General features: G+C 39.6%; 1 protein-coding gene across 2 annotated transcripts in view; it reads right to left on the reverse strand.

Annotated features, from left to right (window-relative positions):
- PDZRN3 (PDZ domain containing ring finger 3) overlaps nucleotides 1–20,140 on the reverse strand; it is a 143,065-nt gene that overhangs the window by 33,622 nt on the left and 89,303 nt on the right. The window contains exon 1 of one of the 2 annotated variants that reach the window (XM_075762460.1): nucleotides 889–972. The exons of the other annotated variant lie outside the window; for it this stretch is intronic. Coding sequence (XP_075618575.1) covers nucleotides 889–957 — 69 coding nt within the window. The 5' untranslated portion in view covers nucleotides 958–972. Of the gene's footprint in view, nucleotides 1–888; nucleotides 973–20,140 lie in introns of those variants that run through there. 2 annotated transcript variants of the gene reach the window in all.

A 20,140-nucleotide genomic window follows, 5' to 3' on the forward strand; every position in this document is an offset into this window, starting at 1 on the left:
CTGGGAGGTTTCTGTTTGTCTGGAGGGTTTGTACAGACAACCCACTTCACATTTGCAGAGGTTAACCATAAGCTTTCTGCCTATGATTATTTCAGAAGAGATCAGTAAGAGTATGTCCCTAAACACCTGGCCATTGCTTTGCATGGTTCCATCATGCTGTTTTGGCTCAAATCATACTTCAGATGTGACAGAGTAAGACATTTCAAGGAGGGAGGTAATACAGACAGAAGGAAAAACAGAAACACAGGAAACAAAATTTTTGTAATAGATGTTAGTGTGTTATCACATTTTTAGAAAACGTATCACATGCTTAATATGAATAATTTGACATATAAACATCTGTAGAGTAGTAATTTTGATCTGCTGTCAACTCTAACCATTTGTTAGCTGGTATTTCTACACGCAGAGGTGCAAAAACTACAACAACTACACATAAACTTACATTGGCAGGAACAGGCACTTAAAGACCGGACTGAGCACTGAATGAATGCATTGCACAGAAAGAAGTGTCTGTACGTACTTGTAAACAGATACAAAACTGTCCTTGCATGGCTTTCCTCACTTGTTCAAAGAGCATGTGACCAGGCTATGACCCTTGTCAAGAAATTTTGCCTGATACGTACTGGAGTCCTATTTTGTGACATAAAGTTTTCTAAGAAGTTTGACGTACAATATAGCATGCATTTCAATATTTGATGTTCTGCAAGTGTGAATGGGAAGGTACATCATAAAATCATAATCCTTATCATACCCATATCAAATAAGGCAAAGCCCCTTTCATTTCCACTTGTATAGGCAGGTTTTGGTATTCCATTTTCCCTGTCATTAATGGTGGTCACAAGCCTAAAAGAGAACATTTGCTTTTAGAAATGAAATCTAATTCTTTACCTGACAAACTTCATACAGTAACTTGTACTGTTCTTCTTGCTTCTGCAGAGTGCACAAACTGCATCCCATGTTTAAATAAGTGGCAGAAATAATCTTCCTTATTCACCAGAGCAGCCACAGCGATCTCTGTTAGCAAGCATGCATGCAGGTATCCTTCAAAGCCCCTAGGTGAGTCGGCTGGACCGAAACAGTGCACGGTGGTATCGCACAGGGTGCTGCAGAGCAACTGTGCTCTTTTCTTTCGTGCTCTCCCTCCTTCCCTAGCAGTACACAGCACTCCCTCTGCTGCTCCGCTCCGGCTGCGGCACTCTGCTCCAATGCACACGCTATATACTGCTACTCATGCATATTAATCAGTCTCATTGACTATTCATAACAGACAGTGATACAGAAGCTATAATTGCAAGCTATGACAGCTGAAATTTCTCTAATTAACAGGCAAGTGCTACAGTAGCAGGCATAATAAAAGACACTAACAATTTTGTAAACCATTTTGTAGCAATTACAAATAAACATGACTACATTTTACTGTGATCCCTCAGGATAATTCTTAACATATTTAAGCAGGCTGGAAGTACAGTTTAAATGTAAGTCACAATGAAATGAATGTAATAGTACAAAACTCAGCAGTGGCCGTGGCAAAGTTGAATATGCTTAGCAGCATTTATTTTCCTCTCATACTGTGGTGGCATCTGAGAGCCCCAGTTTTATAGCAGGAGATGACTGAGCTAGGTGTTTAACAAACACACCACAGAAAGGCCATCTCTACCCCTGAAAGCCTATGTGCAGCCTTAGGACTTGACTACAAAGCAAAAGAGATATATGTGAACGTATGTGGATTTAGGGGGGGATAAAAAAAAGTGCCTTGGATAAATATTTACAGATTAGCTTTAGATTAATATTTATACCAACTGAAAAATGGCCATCTGTGCTACTGACTCTTGTTGTATTTGAGGAGTGTGACTGGTTCACATATTGTTATATTAAAAAGAAAACTTTACCGGATTATAAAAAGATACACAATAAAATAAGTATGGCATTTATGACTATTCAATATTTGAGTGCCTACATCCACATTAAATCTCTGCCATAGATGTAAAGGATAAAACATCAGTCAACTGCCCAGTGGATGAGAAAAGTACTCATAAATCATAAGCTTTATGGATATTTTCCAGTCTGTAGGAAACACTGCCTTGTGTTACGAGTTTGGATTGACCACACTGTTTTCAGCAGTTTAAGCATTCAGAAAGTGTGCGTTTTTATAATCCTTATTTCAATTCATTCTGCTATAAAGAAGAGTAGCTCAGAATGAGACCAAGAGTCTAATTCTGAAGTAGGTGTTGCATGGCAGAGCGCCTGCGCCTCGTGCTGTGGTTCTCTCACTGGTTTCAGACTATGGGCTTAGCAAGTTTCTGTAGATGGCAATGGAAATGTTGTGCAAGGATCATCTGTCCAACCTCTGTACGTAGGTGTCTGGTAGGATACCCAGCTATTGCTACAACTGTACTGACTCACATTTTGCATTAAAATGATCAGCTACTGAAATTAAGTTCATGCTGTCCATATGTTTTAGTACTAAACTTTAGTAAATAGAGACTGTGAAAAGAAGGGGTCCCTTAACTCCGAGACTGTGTTTTGGTAGCAAAATCTCCCTCCTTAGAGGACAAGAAAGAAACGAGACCTCTTCAAATCCCTGCCAAACATCTGAAAGCAGACAGGGACTCCATCCCTGTGCTGTGACTGTGATGTTTCCCTGATGAGATTACTGCTGCAACGGTGGTAGAACATGCAAGGTTAGAGCAAGATAGAGTAAACTGGATCTTACTGCTGGCCCTCTAAGCTGAGGAACGATTCAGGCTATCCCTGCCACCCACGTACCATGGGCTTTTCCAAAGTTGGTTGACAGCCAGTGGCTGTGGATCTCAAACAACTGGAAAGTTCTTGAATGAGGGAACCAGTGTTCCCTAAAAGCAGAAAAGATGATGATGATAAGCAAGTGAAGTGGAAAAAAAAAAGACCCCGGAGAAATTGTAAAAAAGTTTATGGCTTTGATTAGATAATTTTTGGTTATGTAATTTGATTAAGCAACTTAATGTATAACTTTCAAAAATGTTGCCTATGATTTTTTTTATCCCGTGCAATAAAGTTTCTTCTTAAATACTAGGTACTATTTAAATGTTGTAGTTCAGTTCAGGTGGCTGGGTTCAGTCAGGAATATTTTTAGAAATAGCATGCAGCTGGATCTGATGAGAAACAAAACAGAAACATGCGGGATATTTCATTTCCAGTTTCAACGGAAATGCACCTATTTATCATTTTCCTATAGTAACATGATAGACTACATGAGATAACATTTTGTCTGATTCAAAAAGATAATCCGTAAATCAGGCCAGGCGAGTAAGTCCAGCATAAGACTTGTTTTGATGTGAGAGAGGAGCGATCCCATAAATGTGATGCTTCAGATTCTTCAGCTAACAAAGCCTAAGCACGTTGCTCAGCAGCAAACAGTGTGGCTTAACGGTGCAGTTGGCTTTGTTGCACTGTTGCTCTGGTAAATAAGCTAGCCTGACAGTCAGGCCAGCGCTTATCTCAACGGAGATGTTTTCCATTATTGAAATCTAATTCGTATTTCTCTATTCATCTCATAGGCAGAAATGGTAGTGCTGCCTCTGGTTAATATAGACTAGTTTTTATGGTACTTTGCCAAACTTTAAACATTTGGGCTGTAAACTTGTGTTCTGGGCATTGTCCAAGGCTGATTTTTGCTTTTAATCTTTTTTTTATTTTTGATTTTTTTTTAACGCTTCAGCTGCAGTGTTTTAGTCATTTCCAAGACTAAGATTACAGAAAAAAAATACATTGTTTGCCTATGTGAAGAAATTCTGGATATGTTTTCTTTGAGAAGGTTTTAGTATCAGTGTAATTTGAAACAGAAATTTGAAGTTTGGCAGAGGGAAGATTTGTGTTGTCCCTGTGAAAACTGCTAAATTTCCTTGGCTTTTAAGCTCTTGCAGTTTGCATGTTCTGAGTAAAAAGTTGCTACGAGTTTTCAGTTTAATTCTTAGGAGACTTCTTCCACCATGAACGAGGTCGGTGGGTGATGCCAGAAGGTCTGATGAGGCCCCAGCGCTGCAGTTCCATTTCCTAATTGCTCTTTGTGAGGTTCGAGGACTGACATGAAGAACAAAGAGGTCTTCTCAGTGCTCTTCACTGCTGGACCCAGACAGCCAGAAAGAGCCGCCTGAGCTGTCTGGCGTGGGGCGGATGTTAATTGTGCGATTTCACTTGCTTTATTACATACGTACACAGGGAAGCCCAGTGTGTTACAGGAACCCTTGTCAAGGTGTGCCGTACGTGGTGGAGGTAAACTGGCTTCCTTTGGTTTGTCCAGATAAGGCAGCTCGTTACGGGATCTGTCATCTGTGTTAACAACGTGTCATGTGTGGTCTCGCTAGTGTGCCACAGATAATGAGCTTACCAAAATGTACGCGTAGTGGATGGCTTATATCGCGTGTAACGTGAATATTCTAGTGGTCCCAGCTGAATCTGAGCAATACAGACTGAATGGGAAGTTAGCGAGCCAGCTGACTAGGAACAATAGTAAATAGCCTTTGAATACACAAGGTGCCAGCAAGAGCTTTCATTAGCATTTATCTAGATTACTTGCTCTCTGACTGATTACATGTGACCAAGTCTGTAAAATCCCTTTTACCGAGATACCTGGCTCCGACTATCAGACATTTGCTTTTGTGTCCAAAAGCTAATTCCCAGGGAACAGAAGGTGGAAAGCAGCCAGACTGCACGGGCCACCCCGAAGGGCAGGGTGCTGCTCTCATCTCCGGGAGGCTGGATCTCCTGGGCAGACGGTGGGTGATGGCCAGGAGGGAATCCTGCCACAGACCACGGGCTGGCTTTGCTTTTTGTATTTGTCTTGGTTGCAACCTACAACCTCTCAGCTTGTAACTACTGATTCTGCTACTTAGATGTTTGATTTATTTTACAATTAAGCATGTCAGGTGTTGGCAGGTAAGGGGAATCCACAAGAGACCAATGCATGTGAGGTGTCCTGCCTGTCTGCACGGGATGGTCAATCAGAATAAAGAGGGAAATAAAGCACTCGTGAGGGACCTGCACCCTGGAGGGGAACATTATTAGGGAACTCAAAGGCTAAAAAGCGCTCTCTGCCAGTTTTTCAAGGGTAAGGACTTACGCTGCCAAGTGTTGGCTCTTAGACAGCAGTTCCCACCAGCGAGAATAAACTCATGTCCTTTGTGCGAGGAGCAGATGGCACATAGCTACTTCACAGATCTGGGCAAACACCAATCCGTTGCACTCGGTTCTGGGAGTTCCTAATGTTTGAGTGGCTGACTGCAATATTAGTAACGGTTTGGCATTGTTTATTTTGTTTCTTTAAATGCAAGTTGGCTTTCCTAGTATGTAGCAACTATTTAACATTATATTTTTGTACATATACTTAGCAAGTTTTGTTTAAACAAATGATTCCTATTTCAGCAGTGTGATCGGGGAAATGTTTGCTTAATGTTTGCTTAATGTATCATTACTTTAATTACTTTTCTTGTTTTTACAAATATTTAAGACTTGCGAGAAACAAAGGCTAGGAAAGAGAACAGCTGTGACTTTATAAATAATTCTCGCATTGGTGTGTTATATAAACAGAAGTCAGGAAACTGTACAGATTATGATTACATAGAGTGGTGCGAAACAAAACTGTTTGTGCTACACAACTCTACTTTAAAGTAAGTATCTGGAATTTCTCAAAGTGTAGCCTCTAGTAAAGCTTGAGTGCCTTGTTGTTGAGAATGTGTTCAGACTGGGTTCTGTTTCCCTGTGTTTATTTGCAAATTTTCAATACTACAATCCACCCATAGCTGTGAAGTGTCGTGTTCTTAATAGTACATTTAATCAGTGTGGATCTACTTTAAAAACACCCTTCTAAAAAGTCCTTTGTTGAATACGTGAAAGCAAACCAGGATTTTCTATGGCATCGTGCAGGCACAACAATTAAATACATACTCTAAATACAACAGCAAAAAGATCTCAATTCTGTATTTTTTTTTTTGCATGTGGGCATAGCAATCTGCCTATGCATTGGAAGCTTCAAGACCAGAGCCAAAATATTTAAACTAAAACATACCACAAGAGAGGATGTGACAGCAAATGTAAAACGTTGGCTTTATTCCCATCAGTTAATGTTGAGATCCTTATTTGCTCCACTTAGCATCTCTGAAAGTGTTCCAATCCTCAGAAGTAACTTAAATGAAATTATATTTATTGTTAAACCACTGAAGGAACGGTTCTGTCCTCTAAGCTCTCGAAGGAGTCTGATATCTCTTTAATTTATGCCACTTGAGAATGACAGTAATATTGTAGGAACATTAGAGCAACATCACTGTAAGCACTGCAAGGCCAGTAGATATGAGAACGCCATTGTGTTAATTCAGCCTTTCATGAAGCAGAAATGATGAGGTCAGAATAGGGTAAATAACTGTTTAATATGCCACTAAGACCTTCTGAGGGGAGAATTAGGATGCTAACAGCTGACCTAAGGACTACGAAACTCCTCCTGCTGTGGGCTGCCTCTTTGGGTGTCTATTACAGCGGTGCCAAGAGGTCTTGGTCAAAGATTAAGACAAAAGGCGATCCCTGAACCCGAGGATGTACACGCTGGATTTACAGTGGTGACACCATGATGGAAGTGGGTGAAACAGGGTTTTAGCTACTGAGGACAGAGAATGAACTAATCAAAAAGGGAGTGCTCTTTCACCTAATTATAAACCAGCTCCAAAATCACCATCTGCCAGCTGTGATACTTCTAGCAATGCCCAAGTGAGGGACCTGGAGGCAGAACACACCTTAAATAGTTGTTCTTTAGCTGAAATCCCCGACACATTATCCTCGTCCATTTTCCCATCCGTGACACAATGCACGAACCACAAAACCAAAAGTACAGAAGACTGGCAAGGAAATGAGAAAATCTGATTATAGGCTGGATTTGTACCCTAAAAGCTTCTTCCATGTTAGCTGAAACCTCAGCTTCCCCGCAAAAAAGCATCTTTGATTTCCTGGTTTTGATACTGGACCAGCCAAGCTCATCTCTGTAAATTTTACGGGTTATTTAACTAGATAGTTTCTATTTAAGAAGAAGGACAAAATTAAGCTTGCACAAATTGTCAGTTTTTACATGGTAATAGTGCTGTAGTTATTGTTACCAGTTACAAGAATATAAAATAGAAAATTAAGACTATTTAAAGGAAGAAAGTGGATAATGAAAGCATAGGAGTGTGGAGTCAAATGTTAGTTATACACTTGCATTTATAAGGTTCACATGCTCTCAAATCTGAAATTACTTACAGAGCATCTATCCCGATTTTGATTTTGCTGTGAAATATCACTTTAGAGGGATAGCACTGGTAAGCACAGACTGCTATGAGTGATGGTTCATTTTAAAATAAAAATGTTTTCTGTAAAAGCGATAATACACTTTTAATAATCTTAGAGCAAGCAAAATGATTCAGTGTACTTGAATGCTGCATAAAAACTATTGACATAATACTTAATCTTTAAAACTGATAGACACGTGCCCAAAAGCTAATAAAGTTCATTCTAATACAAACGAGCAAGTAAAATAGTATATCATAGTCTGTGATAGCTTTGGATCCTGATCGTATAACTGTAGCCCAGGGACAAAGAAAATTGAAGTGATTTAGAAAGGTACCCAGTAGGATATATCTGATATTAGGCAGTTTGCTGAAGCAAAACAGTGATGTCAGAAAGATACAAAGGTGTAAAATCCATTTGACTGTGTCCAAATGCTTCTACTCTTTGACCTTAATGTCTCCAGATGAACTCCCCTTAGGGTCAGCAGAATAATGGTCAATAATATATGGCCAGAAACTCCCAGGACCTGCTAAGGATCAGAGTCTTCACTCCCTTTTGTATTTTAGCTACTGTATTCATATTATGAATTTTAAGCCATTTCTATTTGAAAAGATATTAAGTTTCATTTCTCAGTTTTTACTGCTCCACATTTAATTTGAAACAGAGGAAAACAGGAATGCCACCTATGGTTCATTAGGTTTTATATTAACCATCTGATGAAAAGGATATGTGGGAATATTAAGTATTAATGGCAGTCAAAATGAAAAAAGTTCCTTTTATGTTTGCCTTTGTGTTCATTTCTAGGTTCAGGTGGACGATGAGGAATCTGATTGCTAATTGTCAGCTAGAGCTCCTATGCAGAAAAGACCCAGAAGATGACCAGACTTTGAATGAAATGAGATTTAAGGCTTTTAGGAACAAAGGAAACGTAAGCGTTCATTTCTGTCTTTAAAGTTGGGAAAGATGCATTTCCACTGAAGGAGACTGGCATTAGCTCCAGCACTGGTCTGTGTGATCAATTCCAGTGTGGGCACACAGAGGGGCTGGCAGTGACCGCAGGACTCTGCGGGTCCTGCACACGTGGAGCAGCGGTCATCTCTGCTTCAGTACAAGTACAGTCACAATAGATAGATGAGATGTATGGGGGAAGAGAAAGAAGTAACAGAGGCACATGGGGACTCCAGCTGGTTTGCAATCCCAGAGACAGGCTGTGCCTGTGCCAAGAACTTCACCTCTGCTTTCCCAGCGCCAACCGAAACATAATCTTGAAACTATGGCAGAATACAGAAGATGGTTAAGGTCCGATCGAGTGCTCTAGTGCAGTGTTTTCTACTGTTTAGTGTACAAAATACACCAACAATATAGTGTCGTATTTGCTTTCCATTTATCCTCTTTACAATAATCTCACCAGCCTATGAAATTGCAGCGATGCTGGTTCATTTCTTTTTTCACTATGAAATCAATACTATTGCAATAACGTTGATTTGATAAAAGACACTCTAAGGTGCTAATGCCTTCTCTGATACAAGAAGACACTTTTCATGGCTAACTTGGTTCACCTTGAACAAGGAATTCTAGTTCAATGAGTAAAGTCTGTGTTGGAGAGCACACAACTCCCAACTCTGTTCCTTCTACAGGTAACATTAGCCAGCTTTATCTTCAATGGAAGCAATTTCCACCTGTTATTAGCACTGTATTTTTCTGAAGCCCTGGGAATCAATGGTAGGTTACATGTTTACCTTAATGGAAAAAAATAAATTACCTACATAGGTTATTGTATTGGCTAACTGCATAGAGTTATTATGTAGATATACTTCCTCTGCAATTTCTTCCCTCAAAATACGTATTCTGATAACCAGTATTGATTAAGTGGTATTGAAAGGAATACACAAATATAAACATTTGATAAGAGAAATGTGAAAGTACGCAGGCAATCAGACACAGTGATGAATACCAATAATAACCCAGAAATGATCGTTCCCATCAGACGACACATTTACCCACTAATCTTGTCATTCCCAAGGAAGCCCCAGAGCTGCTGGCTTTCCACGGTGCATAGACCACAATCCGATTTTCCTACAGACTCTCCTGTTTGCAGACTGGCAAGCCTGCTGAGAGTGAGAGGCCCACGTGTTTCTCTGCATTTCTCTGCAGAAACACACCAATGTCCTTGGTAAGAGTTTTACAGCCAGAATAAGTAAGTTAGAAGACAAATATTAATTAATGAGATTATCTAGTAATACACAAAATAAGTGGTTGTGGTTCTTCTAAAGTCTCATTACGTGTCCAGAACTTTTGTCCTGATGGTCAACTGCAGAATGACACTGGGATGCAAAACTTGAAAGTTTTTATGATTTATGGTTTGATAATAGCTTTGCAGGTTATTTTTTTATTTTTATATTTTGGGTTGTGGCTTCTCTACTTTGGGGTATCAAGTGTAGTTGAGAAATACATTAACGTTCATAATCCACTGTCCATCTTTGTTATCCTTTGTTGTTCCCCCAAATGAGAGGGCTGCTGCATAGTACCGTGCTTTGTGTTCATATTATTTTTGTCTGTTCTGACTATGATGATGATAGAAAAATCATACTTTTTTTAGGATAGTACTACACAGTGAATGTAGTGAATTGCATGTACATGTCTAGAGGCACAATTAGTTCATGGCCGGGGGGAAGAGACTCTAGATTTCTGAGAAATACACCTAGGAAAGCATTAAGTAACTCACAAATAAAGCACAGGCCAGGGGGGCACCTACTTAAAATACTAGATTGGTTGCCAGTATGATGATCAACATGATTTTCTGTGCTACTTGAAATCTTTTTCTGATTATTGGCTGTAGTTAGAAGGTTATAAACTACCAAGCATGTATTCCTAAGTCCTTGAAATTCAAGTTTCTGTATGCTTTCTTTGAGTTTCATGTTCTTAACAGAGGAGAGAAATCACAATAATTACAGCTTAAAATATTCTCATTTCATGGTGTAGCTAACAAGTGAAACTACAAGTAATGATGTAATCTAACATGTCAAAAAAGGAAATGAAAAGAGGAGACAGAAGGCAGGATGGAGCCAAGGGATGCGATGTGCCATGTCATCTTCTAATTAACTAACTGATCCTTTAAACTGTCAAAATCAGCAAGGAACTCCATGGCCCAGTGTCTTATTAATATTCATAGTAGGCCACTAGAAGCTATGATTCCAGTCCCAGTGGTTATAGTTAAACGTTAAAAAAAAAAGGCCAGGCTAGCCAGGGCTGCAACAGCATCACATTCATAAGGAAATGAAGGCAGGCCACCCTGCTTCCTACAAACCTCTGCTGGGGGAAAGTCTCTGAGGATGCATATTGATTTCTGAATTATTATGGGGGCTGTATATTGAAAAAACAATTATTTTTCTTCTTGCTATGAACCGCCACATTGTTAATCACATTGAGCTCCATGTTGTCAAACGCAAGAAAGATGCATGTAACGTTTTGTAATAGGAGCCCATTTTTAATTTTGCGCACACCAAATGAATACGCAGTTAATAAAACCCTGTCATTCAGAGGAATGGGCGAATTCATTTTGCCTTGTAGGATGCAATTCAGGATTGTTTTTGCAGAAATCTGGGGCCCGCAAGAAAAATAATCTTCTATAATCTTCTTATAATACAATTACTCTCTTACATTTCAGCCTGCCAGTCTTTTCCTACTCCCACTAAGCAGAGTTTCCTGAACCTTGAATTCTAAGGGAGCAGCTGACATTTGGTTTCTCCATTCATTTTCTGTTTAATTCTTCATGGCAGGACAATGCTTTAAAAAAAACAACAACCGACCATAAAAGATCCTCTCTCCTCTATATTACACGTACTATTTTGGGGCCCAGTACCGGTCTGCCACAGACAGGGATGAGCCTGTGTGCCGTAGAAAGTGGGGACGAGGAGGTAATTCAGCACCCTCCGAAGTGAAAGGGAGTTTTGACATCGGCCTTGTATAAGTAATTTCAAGCCCAGACTATTTTGAGGGCAGTTAATCCCATTTTACACTTGCCGTTTCTATCTGGGCATGACATAGTAGAAAGCAATATACTATGCAGCACTTTATAGCAGTGCGATCAGTAAAGGAGTAGCTGAGCCATAAATCATGTGCTCTACCTCTCAATGAAAAAATAATTAAATAGTTTGAATCTCATTAATTGATACCCTTTATTTAATTGATATACTAAAGGAAAAATATCTCGGGTTACTACCCTACTCCTTCTGTCCCCTTAACCCTACTCTTCACTGTTTTCCTTTGATATGTCCTGGAGAGGATCATGGACCTCTGAAGTGGTGGTGTGGAGCTCGTGTCCTCTTCCATGAGGACAGGCTTCCCAGACCATGAACACACTAACCCTGTGCCTAAGGCGTGCATAAAAATGTGCACGCTGGGCCTATGAAGATCTGATATTTGTCTGGGCAGCTTCTCAGTGTTTTCTCACCCAGAAAAAAAAAAAATTAATCTCCAAGCAAAGATATCAACCCAAATATTTAACATCACATATTTTATTCCCTTGTTCAAGCTCTATTATGTATGAAAGACCGGCTCAAATAAAACCAAATAAAATTAAATACTTTAAGCTGTCTATCAGCTAGGTTAACATCAGGCACCGAACCGCCAGACCACAAATCTTGAATATGTTGGTGCTAAATGTCTACTAGGAGCATATGTTATGGATCAAAGAACACACTGATTAATCCAGCAGAGACAAAAGTCTGTCACTTTGGTCATGGTGGCATGATACCACAGAAGACAGTACTAAAGAAGCAAATGAATAGAAAACAAATGCCAATGAAAACAAAATAGCTATAAAAGAAGATTACGATCTAAAATACAGTTTTATTAGCTCAAATACTTCCACCCATGGGTGCAGTTTTTTTAATGCATTTCCCATTGTTTTTTAAAGAAATCATAAAATTATCAAAAAATTTTGGGCATATTAATGTGTATCTGTTTCCCTGCTATCATTTATAGTAAATCTATTCAAGCAGTTTATAATTTTTATTGTGAAAGCTGTCTACATGAAGCTATCTATGTACATTGGTTTGTCCTCAGGAAACAAGAATGTGGAATCACAGCAATGCTGTATTCAGAGCTAGATTGTTTTTCTCCAGTAGTTTGTTGGCTTATTTTGCATCTCTTGTCAAGCATTTTAGTAGCATAGTGTTTTGTTCACGTGCAGTTTTACAGCAATTCTTCATCTGAGAGTGTTAACTTGAAATCTACTTTAAAAGAGAAGACCTTTTTTAGTCTTTTCCAGTATTTTTCCATACAGTATCACAGGTACAGCCACGAACATTTCCCTGTATCTAGTATATCTGCCTTCATTGATGCACGCTTCAAAAAATGCTTCCCATAACTTACATAGGAACACTTACGTTTCAAACGTTTTCCATGTTTACACTCATATTTACTTCCTTACTGTAACATTAATCTAATTTTGTTTTGAATTGGAAGGAAAAAAACCCCAACAAAAACCAACTTTGGATAATAAGATTTTCCTAAATTCAAGCTTTAATACTGAAAATCTTTCTTGTGCAGGAGGTAGCAGGGCAAATAGTCTGTGAGGATCCTCTGCTTGTAAGCTAGGGGATTTGTACACAGATTACATTCAGAGGCGTCTGAATCTTTGGAGAGAACAGGATTCCCAGCATTTCTCTTTTTAGCTTCCAGAAGAGTCTCTGATGAAGCTCTGCTGAAAGGCTCCCAATTCTGCTTGTCAGTCAACAGTGTTTTAATGCGTCCCCTACGTTTTCAAAAGATAGCCGCCTTCATCGTAATAATATCCTGTTGATGCATGCAGGTATAGTTGCTAACTTGATGTATAATTTATGAATTCAGATTTTTCAAAAGTAGTCCATGAGTGGGTATATTAACTATACATGTTCTGTAAATTTTCCATCTCATTTTGGCAAAGGATAAGTTATCAGTAATCTCAGAAGAGAGATCTGTATGTGTGAGCGTGTGTGTATATTTTATGTTGGTAATATGTATTTATATCATGATATCTCGCAAGCATGTCAGAAAATACATGCACCTACAATTTTACCTGATTTTATTGCCAAATGATACTAGGGGTTTTCTGAAGGAATAAACATTGCTGTATTCAGTAGATTCTTTTAACAAGCCACTGTTCAGTTGTATTTGTCCTCAGCTTGTTCTTCTGCATAATTTAAAAGACAGCTGTCATAGCTACATGCTATCCTGTCTGAAATGTGACATTTGTACAGTGTTAAATAAACCCCATACTGTGCTCAGCGCTCTAAACGTGAGTCTTCCCATTCCCCTTACCAGCAGCCGTGGCTGGGGATACCGGTGCAGGGCAGTGAGGCGCAGAACCGTGCAGGCTGGGCTTAAACCAAACACGGGTGTACTTTGGGCAAGGGTTAGAAATGAAAGGTGAGTCAAGATGGGACTGTACAGTGTTTTGTGCCGTGCTGGCTGAGACGGTGTGCTGTCTGCCAGGCAACACCGCGCTGGCGGTCCAGGTGCCACCCTCGTACCTGGAGCTCACCCTGGCTAATCCCCAGCCTGAAAATGGTTTAGAGGAACAGCGTTAAGGCAAGAGCTAGAATGCAACAAAATGATGGGAAAACAACAGCAACAACTCATCAAATCACGTTACACTTGCGGAATGGGAGTTTCTTCAGAAAAAAGAGTTAAAGTTAATTGCATGGTAAAGACCATGAGATCAGGATCCTGGGACTCAGGATCTGATTTATGTGCTGCAAATGTGTATATCCTTTGGATAAAAGGCCATTTCCTGTTTAAAAATTTAAAAATACTTGATTAAACCCTGTGGTTACCAAACCAAACACATTACACTATTTAGTCCATTAAAACTCTGAAAGCCTGTTACTTATCGTACAGTGATGGATTGATTGTATTTAATCTTTCCTCCTTCTGAAGTTGTTTTCATTTCCTGCAGCAGTGTGCACTCCCAGCAACAACACACCACAGAGCGTTTGCTGGCCACCGCTGGAGCCCATTATAAAAATCTATTGTCACTTGGACAATATTTATATGAAAATAGCTACATTTTATGAACCCTTATTATTATTATTATTGTAACAAACCCATATGAAAGCTGAAGCTGGATGATAATAAGGATATCTGAGCAAGTGCCACTGAAAAATTCTTATCTTTTACAATTAATATAGGTCAGCGTCCTCAGCTCTGATACATTCAAATGTTTGCTACACTACACTACACTATGAAAAGCACTTTAACTGAAGCTAAACACAGAGTAAGCATATTTCTTAAAGGGGAAAAAAAAGAAAGAAGGTGGAACTTAACCTTTACTATAATTGTCCAATCATAGTTTGTTATTTGCTAAGTAACAAAGGTAAATACTATTATTAGACTAGCTTTCCCTGCTCCGCTTATAAATACACAGGGGCAATGATGCAGTCAGACTCTTTCTTTCTCACACCTACTCACGGACCTCTTGTACAGTCTTAGAAGTGGTAGTCAGACTAGTTAAAGGAATTTATAAAATAGAAACTCTCACTAAGTTGGAGCACAGCGCAAACATTACGATGTTGGTGTTGTAGGTAATGAATGGAAATGAATGAAGATCACGGTCAGAAATATTTTTCTGTGGAGTTTCTCAGTCAGTGCTAATTTCATATTGTAAGTGTCTGTTTATCCTTAGATTGGTGAACACATACAAGCTTCTTAATGCCGTTTTCTAGGTCTGTGCTTCTAAATGATTTTCCTTTCCCCCTGCCACTCACACATTTAAAAATACAAAGCTGTAACAGCAAAAAGATGCTAAACTGCAGTATTCGTGAGTTTACTTTCAAAATAATGGAATAATTTTTTAAAAACAATATGTGTTCTTGAAAAGGTTTAATACACACAGTACAGATCTCTTCTACCATAGATGATTTTATACTGAGATTTTGCTTTTGGTTTTGTTTTCTGACTTTGTAATTCATGGAACAGTAAGTTTGGTGCTTTTTCCTTTCTCTTAGGCACAGAGATCTATCTAAACCTCAGGATGTCCATTAATTTTTTTTTCAATTAGCATGGTGATTCAGTAGGCAGAATTAAAGAGATGGCTTCTGAGTTCTTCTGCAGAAGAAGAACTTGTCAGTTTTTAGTTCAGACATCAAGAACAGTAGTAAAGAAGAAAGGGAAGCCTTTCTGTTCTTCCAACAAACACATCACCAGAATGGTGGGGGGCAAGAATTGCTGTTATAAAGTATAACATAGCCAGAAACTTCCAAAAGTGTCATGTTAGGATTCTTAAATGCCTAACATCAACTTAATTCAAAATGATGCCCCAATGGAAATGGGATAAGTATCTCTTAATATGTCTCCAGGAGCCTAAAAAAGCTTTGACTCATCACTCGGGTATAATGTTACATCCTTATGTTCTTCAGTAAGTCAGTTTAAAGATAAATCTACTTGATTGCGTGGCTTTTAAAACTGACCATTTGTTAGAGAAAGCGTATCAACAGGAAGAAATTGTGTGATTGTTTTTTTCCCTGCTGCTGCAGATATAGCCATTTGGTTGCTCTGGTAATCCTTGGATAGGACTGCAGGACCTGTACGATCAGCCTGCAAACTTTGTTCCTACCTGGAAGAGAAAGGATTAATCCTTTCCACTGTCACAGCACACAGCCAGCATTGGACTCTTGGTCAGGGTGGCAATTTCTTAAGTTGTTAAAATCTTGCTCTTGAGTTGCAATATGTGACTAGGATTTAAGTATCTGTTTTGTGTGATTAAGAGTAATTTTGAGCAATTAAAGAAAACAGTTGATTTGTGGCAGGTGGCAGAAAGCTAAAGAAGATAATTACTCTTTTTAGCCATCTGTGTTAACTGCCATTAGCAGAATTAAACTGAGATTCACCACTTTGAAATTTGAGGCAAAGTTCCTTTCCCTTAACTCCATAATATAACATTGTCTGAAGTCTAATTATAAAAGAAAGAAATTTCACCCCCCTTGCCATGAGGTGCCTATTTGTTAATTTTATTAAAAATGTTGGCACTCCAAGATACGAGAAATTGAACAACTGCTTGTACTGAATGTCTCTGAATTACATGCTGGCTCTGAAAAACTGTGCAACTTTGAGTGAGAAGTTTATCCTGCAAAGTCCTGATCTATACCATCACCCTCTGCAGAAATCAACTTCTATGGAAAAGGAGAAACATTTCTACCCCTTCCATCAAGTGTCACCGCTCTGAAATAACCCAGGACCCCTCCCCGGGTTTGCCGACGATCCGAGTGCTTACACTGCTGCTCGGAACCGTGTTCAATGACCAGGAATCACGTCGCTGTTGTAGTATCTACGCTGCAGAAGGGCTATAAGCAGTTACAGAAATATTTGTTGAGACATGGAAAATACACATCATCAAAGCAAAAAAGCAGGCATGGGAAATCTTTCCTCATATAAGCAGCAGCTGGAGGAATGAACGCACAGCGGAGGTATTCCTCCTCTTGAAACCACCAGAAGCCTGCAAGGACAGAGTAATTCTTTCTCTCTCCTGCTGTACAGAGTATGTAGCACCAAGCAAATGAAAAATATGATTCTGGCAAAGCAGTCATGTCTGAAATTCTAGAATTTTTTTCTGACTTCTCTATTTTCTGGAAATTAAAAGGAGGCTGGGTTTCGTGGATATAGTACTTGGATCGTGTTTTACCTTCTGGTATTTATCAGTTGCGTCTGCTCTGTACTTTCACTTTGGGTATTAGGATTCTGGCTTGTACAGTTGGTCTGCAGAAATAAAGGACTTACAGCATCGACTAAGCTACGTTCTCAAGATGGAAATCTGGAGGTTTTGTTCCCTTGCCTTCATTTCTGTGCCTTTTCTTCCTCAAGTAAATGACACGTTCTGTGTTTTTTCTCCAGAGTAGAAGTCAAGTCAGCAACTTCACTGTTAATCTATAAGGGCAGGATGCATTTGTGGAAAGGCAGATAGAGATACCCAGTGCCATCTAAGATGCCTTAAGACATCAACACACCTGGCAGATAGGATGCAGGACTTAGGAGGACTGGTAACCCTCTGAAGCAATATCTGGAGGCCAGTACAGATACTGCACTGAGCCTAAAATGCCGATAAATTTGTGTGTGAAGGTAACAAAAGCCCAGTCCAGGTGTTGTATGAATGCTATTGCCAAGCTGATCAGGCAGTTGGAACAAGCTGAGCTGTAGCTACATCTAGATAAATTCAATACACACCTACATGGATTAGATGTGATTCTATATAGTTTCTTGCTATGTTTCTTTTGCTTTGGTCCATAAGTCATTGCAACGTTCCTTTAGCTAGTGGGATGCCTTTATTTGAAATAAAACCAAAATATTTGCTGTGGAGGTAATACAAACAAGTTGAATTCTAATGAATAACTTTATGTTAAATATACAGGACAGTTATTCAAATCTCCTCTATGAACCAGAAATACTGGACGTGATGTTGCTAAGCTTGCTTTGCTGCGCAGCTGCGTGTCCTTCCTAGGTACTTCTTACTTCATTATTCCCTTTCTGAGCTGTGTTCTGGGACTTTGGCAGAAAAGAAAGAAGGGAGTGGGAGGCAGAAATTGTGCAGGAGAACAAAAACCCTTCAAATAACTCTTTTAGACACGTTTCACACTTTAATTGAATAAATTGTACAGAAAATCCTATGTCGGTAGTATACAACTCCCCAGGTGCTCTCAGCTACTATATCTGCAGCTGTTTATATTCAAACTAGGTAATTTAATACACTTATATCTATGTATGCTGTACAGTGTATTTTAAAATCAAATAGCTGTGAATTTTGATTGGGAACAAAGCAAACAGCCTATGAAGAGACACTGCCTGCCTCCTTGGACCTTACTGTTAATCTCTGAATATCTAAGCGACATTAAAAATAGCGCATTATGCTGAGATATAAGCTCTGTTCTCAATGAGTGCGTAATGTCACTAACATGACATACATGCACCAAAAAAAAAAGTATGTATCGTGTCAGTTGGCAAATCAGCTACTGCCTGGTGTTCCCCAAGGGGAGGGATTCATGCATGAGGCTGCCAAAAGAAGGGTCATGATTCAGTTTGGCAGGGGCATAGCCTGGACACATTTTCCTTTAATTGCTCCTTGTCATGTGAGATGTGGTCCTGGGTGACACTGTGGCTAGAATAATACAGAAAATAAATACACACAATCTCATATAGGCCAGAATCTCTAAATGCTCTGTTTATTTTGCCAGTGATCATTAAAGATAAAAATAATTAGTTTCATTTTCTCCCACTTTTTTTCCCCATCATTTCTGCCTGAGTGATGCAGGAGTCGACATAAAGGAACCGCAGTACATTAAAACAGGATCATTTTTCCCGGCTGATTTCTAATCTTACAGTCAAACTGCTTGCGCCTCACTTTGTAACTTCATCAACACAGGGAAGAGAAGCTAAAGGTACTTCTTAAGTCTCCCTGTAAAGCCTGATGGCTAGAGATGTCCTACAGTTTATTCACAGCGGGAAGCAGTGTAATTGTCAGCTCCATGTTTCTCCCCTGAAGAGCTGTTCTCTGGTGAAGGGGCGGGGGGAAATGTGAACAAGATTTTACAAATTTAGCATATGGTAGAGCAAGTGCAGAGACTGAAAATGACTCAGAAGCTAGAAACTGCAGGACAGAATACCATTCTGCGTGTAACGACACCTCTCTCTTTGAAACTGTGCAATGCACAAACCAGCTTTGATTTATCGGAGGTGCAGTTTCTAGGACAGGGTAGATGGGGAGGAAGAAACTGGGTATGTGTGTATACTTGGAGAAGCTTTGCTGGATCTGAGGAAAATTATAGGGAGGGCTGGAGGGAATGGACAGTAGATGGATGGGGGATGGGTTTTGGTCTTAAGGCACGACCGAGATACATTCACAGGTAATGCATAACGCATCCAGGAGGCAATCCTATGGTCTGTGTATTATCACAGTGATCATACAGTCACTTTACTGGGCTCAGATCTCGTAAAATGATGTAAACTGACCATGAATGACTGCTGAGGATTCCACTGTCATTATGGTACCACCAGGTACAGCTGTGTCCTGGCCAGTTTTACGTGTCCCCCTGAGACAGGAGCACTGTTTTGCCACGGGAACGCTCGCCTGGCCTCGGGGCAGCTGGAGACTTGATGGCCAGGGCAGAGGCAATGGCAGCAGCAGAGGTGGTGGGGTGGCAGAGGATGGCTGCGGGGCAGGGCAGCGCAAGCAGAGGGGATGCTTCAGACACAACATGAGTGGTAACCCAAAAAAGTTGCATGGGACCTGGGCACAGTGCCCTGAGGTCCCCAGGAACCAGCACGCAGAGCCCAACCACCCTGGCTTTCCAGCTGATCATTTACAGACACCAGGAGAAAGGTCTTTGTTTCACTTGTCCCCAGTAAGCTCTCCGATTCCTTGTGCAATTATCATTAAGAGCGTGTCCAGTGTTTGAAAGAGTTGGCCATTTAATTGTATAAAAGCAAAGGTTTAACCACAAAAGCTGCCAGGCACTCCCACAATTATAATTTATCAGCCAAACAGAATGTATTTATCAAATGTTTATTGATTTAAGCTTTGGGCATTTTACAGGATTAGAAATTATTACTTCTGATTTAAGTAGTGTTTAGAGGACAGAAATCAAATACAAAACAGTGTATTTATAAAACTACAGGTTTTTTAAAAATTGCACAACAGAAATATTAGAGAACATGAGCATCTCTCCAATGCTTTGGAACTAAAAAATGGTCTCTATATACAGCAACTAGCCAAGTATTAAAAATAAAGTGGGCCCATTTTTCACTTCAAGGGAGACTTTGCTCTTCCCTGTGACTCCGTTCAGAGTAGTAGAGGATATCAGTTCTCCTGAAAATCTTTGTAATT

Source organism: Balearica regulorum, chromosome 10 (genome assembly GCF_011004875.1).
Source record: "Balearica regulorum gibbericeps isolate bBalReg1 chromosome 10, bBalReg1.pri, whole genome shotgun sequence".
NCBI classification, from domain to species: domain Eukaryota; kingdom Metazoa; phylum Chordata; class Aves; order Gruiformes; family Gruidae; genus Balearica; species Balearica regulorum.